At 47.5% G+C, this 8,695-nt stretch overlaps 2 protein-coding genes across 3 annotated transcripts in view; one reads left to right on the top strand and one right to left on the bottom strand.

Moving 5' to 3' along the window:
• The first annotated feature begins 2,024 nt into the window (after nt 1-2,024).
• The window catches only part of BAZ2A (bromodomain adjacent to zinc finger domain 2A), a 16,350-nt gene continuing 9,679 nt past the window's right edge, over nt 2,025-8,695 (top strand). The window contains exons 1-8 of the mRNA XM_017536134.2: nt 2,025-2,696; nt 3,528-3,713; nt 4,442-4,660; nt 5,156-5,629; nt 5,773-5,833; nt 6,888-6,996; nt 7,156-7,257; nt 7,380-7,590. Coding sequence (XP_017391623.1) covers nt 2,495-2,696; nt 3,528-3,713; nt 4,442-4,660; nt 5,156-5,629; nt 5,773-5,833; nt 6,888-6,996; nt 7,156-7,257; nt 7,380-7,590 — 1,564 coding nt within the window. The 5' untranslated portion in view covers nt 2,025-2,494. The remainder of the gene's footprint in view (nt 2,697-3,527; nt 3,714-4,441; nt 4,661-5,155; nt 5,630-5,772; nt 5,834-6,887; nt 6,997-7,155; nt 7,258-7,379; nt 7,591-8,695) is intronic.
• The window catches only part of RBMS2 (RNA binding motif single stranded interacting protein 2), a 42,552-nt gene continuing 37,543 nt past the window's right edge, over nt 3,687-8,695 (bottom strand). For both annotated transcript variants that reach the window (XM_017536141.2, XM_017536143.2), the window contains one exon: nt 3,687-3,771. Coding sequence is in view for 1 of the 2 variants with exons in the window: in XM_017536143.2 (XP_017391632.1) it covers nt 3,742-3,771 (30 nt within the window). In the remaining variant the exon portion in view is untranslated. The remainder of the gene's footprint in view (nt 3,772-8,695) is intronic.

The raw sequence follows: 8,695 nt of genomic DNA, 5'->3' as shown, positions 1-8,695 counted from the left end.
TTAGTAGAGACGGGGTTTCACCATGTTGACCAGGATGGTCTCGATCTCTTGACCTCGTGATCCACCCGCCTCGGCCTCCCACAGTGCTGGGATTACAGGCTTGAGCCACCGCGCCTGGCCCCGAGTAATCAACTTCTAAGAATAAGTTCTAGGGTTTTGGAAACTTTTTTTGGAGACGGAGTTTCGCTCTTGTTACCCAGGCTGGAGTGCAATGGCGCGATCTCGGCTCACCGCAGCCTCGGCCTCCTGGGCTCAGGCAATTCTCCTGCCTCAGCCTCCCGAGTAGCTGGGATTACAGGCATGCACCACCATGCCCAGCTAATTTTTTGTAGTTTTAGTAGAGACAGGGTTTCACCATGTTGACCAGGATGGTCTCGATCTCTTGACCTCGTGATCCACCCGCCTGGGCCTCCCAAAGTGCTGGGATTACAGGCTTGAGCCACCGCGCCCGCCCACTTTTTTTTTTGAGAACGGAGTCTTGCTCTGTCACCAGGCTGGAGTATGGTGGTGCAATCTCGGCTCACTGCAACGTCCACCTCCCAGGTCCAGGTACTTCTCCTGCCTCAGCCTTCCTAGTGGCTGGGACTATAGGCATATGTCACAATGTCCAGCTAATTTTTGTATTTTTAGTAGAGACGGGGTTTCACCAAATTGACCAGGATGGTCTCGATCTCTTGACCTTGTGATTCCCTCCGCCTCAGCCTCCCAAAGTGCTGGGATTACCAGTGTGAGCCTTGGAATTACCGTGCTGGCCTTGGAAACTTTTTTTTTGTATTGACTTAAGGTTGGAAGAGATTAGAAAAACCCACTTGCTTTTTCATCTTAGCCTATTCTTCTGTCAGCTCTGTTCTCCTAGCTGCTGACAGAGCGGGGAGGTGGCTACTGCTGCTGATAACTAGGTTGGACTCCTGAGAGAGATAAAGGACCAGACTTCCAAGAAGCTGTTTGCAGAGGTTAGGGAAGCTCCAATGGGCCAGGACTGAGAGTTGAGTGAAGGTTGCAGTGTATTGCCTTTTAGTTTGTATATCAGAGAAAAGCAGATGCTCGAAGTACCTGTGCCACCTTCTGTCCTTGGATGGAAGGTAGGAACAAGGGAAAGTTTAGTGCTTACCTAGTTCCCCAGAGAGAAGTTCATAATTCTATATGGAGGTGTTGCTGTTAGGATTGGGTCTTTTCCTGGATTTGGCTTATCAGTTGTTCTGTACCATGATTCTGCCAGGTACCTCTATAATCTTGCTTGGCTTTCCGGTCCTTCATGCTTGGAAGCAGAGAGAAGCACACATGCTTCCGTCCTTCCTTGCAGCAGAAAAATACTGCTACTTCTCCCTCCTATTCTCTCCAAGAGGGTTGCCGATGATAGAAGCTCCTTAATTTCATTGGATTCCCCCCTACCCCTCAAGCTTCCTTATATCTTGGTTCTTTTTGTTTGATTTTCCTTCATTCCAGAGGTTGTCATTGATATTAAGAGCTGAATTCTACAGCACTGCATGCAAAGGTTCCCCTGACCCCCCAGCTGGCATATTACCTTCCAGTGCCTATGGGGAAGGGCCAAGCCCAGCCTCCTGAGCTGGGATCTTGTCGCTGTGGTGACTGCAAATTCTATTCTTAGCCCAGCACAAAGTGCTGGATCTGCATGTGCCAGTGAGGTGGAGGCTGTCCCTTCTGGTGCCACTGTGGGGCCAAATAGGCACCGGGGAAAGGGGGGCCCTGGAGAATTCAGTCATGCCCCTCTAAGGGAAGAAATCCCCTAGGGAATAAGAGTGGGGCAGAATGTAAGTCACTGTAGGGAGTCTGCAAACAGCTTCGTTTAGTTAAAAAAAAAAAAAAGCCAGCAGCAACCAGCTCTGCTGGTGGCTCCTGTGGTAGGCTTGGAGAGCTCTCTAGCCCCCCTACTCAGCAGCCTCAGCAGCAGTGTTAAGCTTACATCCAGGAGCCTCTGGGCTTGGTGTTCTCCAGAGACCAAAAAACTAAATACAGCAGGGGAGGAATCCCCCTTCCCTTTACCTTGTCTTTTTCTAGTCAGTGTTATTAGTTTGGGTTTGTTTTGGCAGAGTTGCTCGCCTACAAATCTGTAACTGACCTTTTCTTTCCCTCTCTACCAGGTTTGAATGGGGATGTGAATGTTAATGGCTTATCTACTGTATCTCACACTACTACTTCAGGGATTTTGAACTCTGCTCCCCACTCCTCCAGCACCTCACACCTCCATCACCCCAGCGTGGCCTACGACTGTCTCTGGAACTACTCACAGTACCCATCTGCCAATCCTGGCAGCAACCTCAAGGACCCACCCCTTCTCTCCCAGTTCTCGGGGGGACAATACCCACTCAACGGCATCCTTGTGGGCAGCCGGCAACCTTCATCCCCAACTCACAACACTAACCTTCGGGCTGGGAGCCAAGAGTTCTGGGCCAACGGTACCCAGAGTCCCCTGGGGCTTAACTTTGATTCACAAGAACTGTATGATTCCTTTCCTGACCAGAATTTTGAGGTGATGCCCAATGGAGCCCCTAGTTTTTTTACCTCCCCACAGACTTCTCCTATGTTGGGATCTAGCATTCAAACCTTTGCACCCTCCCAGGAGGTAGGCAGTGGTATCCATCCTGACGAGGCAGCAGAAAAGGAGATGACTTCAGTTGTGGCAGAGAATGGCACTGGCTTGGTAGGCAGCCTGGAGCTGGAAGAAGAGCAGCCAGGTATAACTGGGTTGGTGAACTGGGTAGGGAAAGGGAAAATGGAGCTGGGGGGACAGTGGCTTTTTGAGGTGAGGAAAACTTGTCTTTTCAGCTCTCTGCAGTGGAGGCTGATTTGCATGTTGGTGATTAGCAATTAGCAGAGCCAAGTGGCTGGTGTTTTTGTGGCAGCAGCACCAGCTCCACGAGTGGGAGTGCAAATTATTTCAAGCTCATGCAGAGCTGCTGGCCTGGAGAGGGCAGGTGGGCGAGCCCAAAGCAGCCCCAACAGACACCTTGCGTCAAGAAAGCCATCTTTAAAAATATACGAAGGGATTAGGGTCTAGCAGTGGGCATTGAGGTTGTTTTAACTGACTACGGCACAATCGGACTGGCTGCTGAAGTGGGCTGAGCCCAAGTAGTGATTGGCATGCAAAGGAGGAAAGGAAGCAGGCAGAGCATATATCATCGTTTGTCTGCTCAGTTTTCCTTTTTTGTTGTTTAGCATTAGTACATGTGACAACCCCTCTCATCTTTTTCCTCAAAATAGATAAAAGCTTAGCTTGCAAATTCCTGGTAAAAGAGTAACCACCACTCTAGAAAATTTCAGGGTGTTTTCTCTGTTTCCCACTGGATGGGGGAGATATCTGAGAACATGATGGAATTCTTGTCTCAGACCTCTCTCTTTTTTCCTCTCTTTGACCACTGTAGGATTGATTTTACCAACACATCTCTGCTCAGAGTAAATGTTGAATGAATAAACATCCTTCTAGCAAAGATTGACTGCCTACTGTAGCTAAGTGAACCAGTTGAAGGCACTGATTTTGACTTTTGGTCTCTCCTGGGATTTCCTAGAACTGAAGATGTGTGGCTACAATGGCTCTGTCCCTTCTGTGGAATCGTTACACCAAGAAGTCTCAGTCCTGGTCCCTGACCCCACAGTGAGCTGTTTAGATGATCCTTCACATCTTCCTGATCAACTGGAAGACACTCCAATCCTCAGTGAAGACTCTCTGGAGCCCTTCAACTCCCTGGCACCAGGTAGGCCTGTAGGCTGGCTCCCTTTAACTTATCCATGCCGAGAATAGCCAACTTTTACCTGAAAGAGACAGTAAAACAGGGAAAGTATTAGGGAATCAGGGGCACTGGGACTTCCAGATAGGCCTAAGGCAGACTATAGTTACATGCTACTGGCCTTGCTGTGCTCACTGAACTCTGAGCTGAATTGGTTCATGTCCCAGGTTCTTTCCCAGTATTCCTTTTGGCCAAGAGCGCTGGGCTATAATAATTCACTGGATCTGAGGAACTTAGCACCACACAGTTGGTCTTTCTGGGTTCTAACTAGGAAGAAAGCATTTATCGGTGAGCGGTTACCTTTTACCCCACTGAAGTACAAGACATATTTTATGATAAATGCTAGAATTTTGCCTAGGTCTCTGGGTAGATAATACCACCAATGCCTTTCCTTTAATTTTCACCTCAAACTATTTTTGTAGAGATGAGGTTTTCCTATATTGCCCAGGCTGGTCTTGAACTCCTGGCCTCAGGCAATTCTCCTGCTTCGGCCTCCCCTCAAACTTTTATGATCTCTATAGTCTCATGACTACTATTTCAGGGAGAGGGCTGTAGTTGTTACCTAATTTAATATTAGGAAGAATCTTCACACTGTGGGAACTAGAATTGGATATTTTCTGACCAATGTTTCTTAAATCTTGCTTTCTGGTTTTTTTGTCATTATTCTGCTCTGATTTTTCTACTCCTGTGAACAGAGCCAGTGAGTGGAGGACTATATGGTATTGATGACACGGAGCTGATGGGTGCAGAGGACAAGCTGCCTCTTGAGGACAGCACTGTGATCTCTGCCCTTGATTGCCCTTCCCTCAATAATGCTACTGCCTTCAGTCTCCTGGCAGATGATAGTCAAACATCAACCTCTATCTTTGCCAGTCCCGCCTCTCCACCTGTCCTAGGGGAGTCTGTCCTGCAAGGTAAGTGAGGGTAGATAGGACAAAGAAAGACGTTGACCTGAGAAAAGATGAGAGAGTAAGTTTCATAGTTAGGGCATTAAGAGTGGGAAATCTGTAAGACCACCTTGCTGGGAGCTGAGGGGCTGTGTGATAGTATATCACACAGGACTAAAGGAGACCAAAGGAGGCACAGGCTGCTACACTCTGACCTGGGCCTTCTGCTTTGAAGAACTTGTGAGACTTGGAATTTGTAGGGAAAATGAGGCTAGCAGCCTTATTGGCACCAGGTAAAAGGTACTGATTGCTTTACACAGTGACAGCTGTAGCAACTTTGCCCTTTAATCTTCATGATTGGTTGGAACAAAAGCCAGAAGCTACTTCTTTTTTCAGCCTTAGGGAAGAGCCCTTGAAGTAACCCTGTTTAGCTTGGTCCAGGTTTGACTGAGGAGATTCTCTGGTTTTATGTGATGCTTTTCTTTTTTTTTTTTAAGTTTATCCTCTCCCTTTGGATTCTAGATAACAGCTTTGACCTGAATAATGGTAGTGACGCTGAACAGGAAGAAATGGAAACTCAGTCTTCAGATTTCCCACCATCCCTGACTCAGCCAGCTCCCGATCAGCCATCCGCTATTCAGCTACATCCAGCAACCTCACCAGCAGTCTCGCCAACAGCCTCCCCAGCAGTCTCCCTGGTGGTTTCTCCACCAGCCTCCCCAGAAATCTCTCCAGAAGTTTGTCCAGTGGCTTCTACAGTTGTCTCTCCAGCAGTCTTCTCAGTGGTCTCTCCAGCTTCCTCAGCAATCCTCCCAGCAGTCTCCTCAGAAGTCCCCTTGACTGCTTCAGTGGCGTCCCCAAAAGCCTCTCCTGTAACTTCCCCAGCAGCTGCCTTCCCAACAGCCTCCCCAGCAAATAAGGATATCAGCAGCTTCCCAGAAACCACTGCTGACCAGGAAGAGATCACTGGAGAAGGACTCACTACTTCTGGTAGTGGTGAGTATCCAGATTCTATTTTATTCCTGTCTGGTTCCAAAAAACTTTCTGTCCCATGTTGCATTTAGCCCTTCCCTCCTGGAGTATTGTTTTAATATCTTGCTTGAACTGTTAACTTGGGTATCTCTTGTCTTCCTCCCAAGGTGATGTCCTGAGGAGACGTATTGCTACCCCAGAGGAAGTTCGTCTTCCCCTCCAACATGGGTAAATGCTCTAGTTTGCTTCATGCATTGACCTTGACAAGTTTAATACATAACTCTAGAAAGAAGGGAATGCCTCTTTTCCTCTGAGGTGGGGGAGGAATTGGGCCAGACAAGAGTAGATTACAGTACAGTTATCTGCAATGATAATGTTTCTTGGCATGAGATTCTAGATTCTTCGATTTTCCTTCCTTTCTCAAGGTCGGTCTGTCTTTCACCTATTCTTTCTTCATCTTGTAGTAACTCGGTTCTGCTCAGCTCTAGCTGAGGAGCTCCAGCCATTATCTTTTCCAAACCCTAGGGCTCATATCCAAACTAGCTGGCTTGTCCTATTTCTGTGGAGAAGGGATAGTAATGAATGAGGAGTGATTTAGTACTAACGAATTGGGATGGTTTTGTTGCTATTTTAATGCTCTTTGGAGAGGTAAGGGCAGGAACAGTATGTGACCAAAATGAACAAATCAGCTGACACCAGGGCCTTGTGGAAATAACTGCTTTCCTGGATCTTCCCCACCCCTGCCCCTCAAGGCTACTTGTGGTCACCAAGTCTGAGTATTGCTTAAAATTTTGAGAGAAAGATGAGTCTTAGAATAACATTGCTCAGAACACAGAGTTCCTAACTAAACTCTGGCATATTGAGTCACTTCATGGAGTCAGCAGCAAATTTACTTTTCTGCTTGCCTCCCTGCCCTTTGTCTTCTGCATTTATTCCCCTTAGGTCTTGATCCTCTTTACTGGAAATCCAGTAACTGCTCTGAATGGCATCAGGGAGGGGTTTCTGGCTGTTTATCTCACTGATTTTGTAAAGGAGGGGTGGAGATCTGTCTGATCTTGTGCAGTTTGGTGTATTGTTTTTCTCCTAAGGGCATTGATGTGTTTGCTGGAGCTCAAGTCAGCCTTCTAGCCAAGCTTCTCTCTCCAGGTGCTTTTGGATCTACATGTATTTCTAGTGATACAAATGTGGGGAGGACCATCTGCTCAGAGGGCTTGGCCCTTAGGTGTCATGGGAGTGGGTAGGGGTGTGACCTGGCGGCAGGGCCCATGTGCTTCTCTGGCAGGTGGCGGAGAGAGGTACGCATCAAGAAGGGCAGCCACCGGTGGCAGGGGGAGACCTGGTATTATGGCCCCTGTGGGAAGAGGATGAAGCAATTTCCAGAAGTGATCAAGGTAATGTAGCTTTTTAAAACGAAGCACAGTCTCCTTTCTTGGGCTCAGTGGCAACAGGCTGGCATTGTCTATTCTGGGCCTTTTCTGCTTGTGCCTTTGCTGGCCAAAGACATAGTAAGCTTCCAACTTTATTAATGTTACTTTACTTCCTCCTCTTAGTACCTGAGCCGCAACGTGGTACACGGTGTCCGCCGTGAGCACTTTAGCTTCAGTCCCCGTATGCCTGTTGGAGACTTCTTTGAAGAAAGAGACACACCAGAGGTGCAGACCCAAGGGTTAAATATGCTTGTGGGGTTTGAAGGTTCTGGGGCATTGAATGGTTCTGAGGGCCTATGGCCTGCACTGATTCCTTCCCACTGTAACAGACTTCTTTGCTACCGTAGGGCCTGCAATGGGTGCAGCTCTCAGCAGAGGAGATCCCATCAAGGATTCAGGCAATTACTGGCAAACGGGGTCGACCTCGAAATACTGAGAAGGCTAAGACTAAGGAAGTCCCCAAGGTGAAACGGGGCCGAGGTCGGCCACCTAAGGTCAAAATTACTGAGGTGTTGAACAAGACAGACAACCGCCTCCTAAAGAAACTGGAGGCCCAAGGTACAATGGTGTTTCTTACTTTGGGATTCTGTTCCCTCTGTGAAGTATCTAAAATGTTGATGAATTGCTAATACCTGGATTTCCCAGGAGTGTGACTAACGTCTGGGAAGAATAAATCTGAATCAGCTTCTCCTTGGAATCCAGCATCAGAGTCCCAATGCTTTGGAATACTTCTTTTCTAGCCAAACTCTTGCTTGAGTTGTTGTTACCAGTGAAACCTTGGGCTGTCCCCAGATGTGTTTATGTAGCCCAGAAGAGAGGATTTTCTTGCCCTTTCTTTCCATCTTTTAGCTCCTTGTCTAACTGGTTTAGTTATACACTCTAACCTTGCTCATTTCTACTATCGTGGAGGTTCTGAATTCAAAAGATAATTGGAAGCCAGGCATGGTCATATGTGCCTAATATTCCCAGTTACTCAGGAGGCAGAGGCAGGCAGGAGAGGATCACCTGAGCCTAGGAGTTTGGAGGTTGCAGTAAACTGCAGTTGTGTTATTGCACTCCAACCTGGGCAACAGAGTAAGACCCTGTCTCTAAAAAAATAATAGTAATAGTCATTGTGTTAGTGGATGGACAGGTGAGAAATACCTCAATTTTTAGTAAATATTGCTTTTATCCTGGTGTACTGTGAAGAATGTGGAAAAACTTAGCCTTTTGATTCTCAGACACCGAGCTCTGTCATGTTTCAACCATATGACCTAGAGCAAGTCTCATACTTTAATCAAAGCCTTAGATAATTTGTCTCCCCATAATATCTGTTTTAGAGGGTTGCCATGTAGACATGTGGTGGTGGTTCTGTACCAGAAACAAAAGAATACATATTGTCATGTCAGGACCGGGCACTGTGGCTTATGCCTATAATCCCAGCACTTTGGGAGGCCAAGATGGGCAGATTATGAGGTCAGGAGATCGAGACCATCCTGGCTAACACAGTGAAATCCTGTCTCGGCTAAAATACAAAACATTAGCCAGGTGTGGTGGCACGTGTCTATAATCCCAGCTACTTGGGAGGCTGAGGCAGGAGGATTGCTTGAACCCGGGAGGCGGAGGTTGCAGTGAGCCGAGATCACCCCACTGCACTCCAGCCTGGGTGACAGAGACTCTGTCT

The sequence above is a fragment of the Cebus imitator genome, unplaced genomic scaffold, assembly GCF_001604975.1.
Source record: "Cebus imitator isolate Cc_AM_T3 unplaced genomic scaffold, Cebus_imitator-1.0 Scaffold96, whole genome shotgun sequence".
Classification (NCBI taxonomy): Eukaryota; Metazoa; Chordata; class Mammalia; order Primates; family Cebidae; genus Cebus; species Cebus imitator.
Note: the sequence above shows the minus strand (reverse complement) of the source record. Positions and strands in the feature narration are given on the sequence as shown.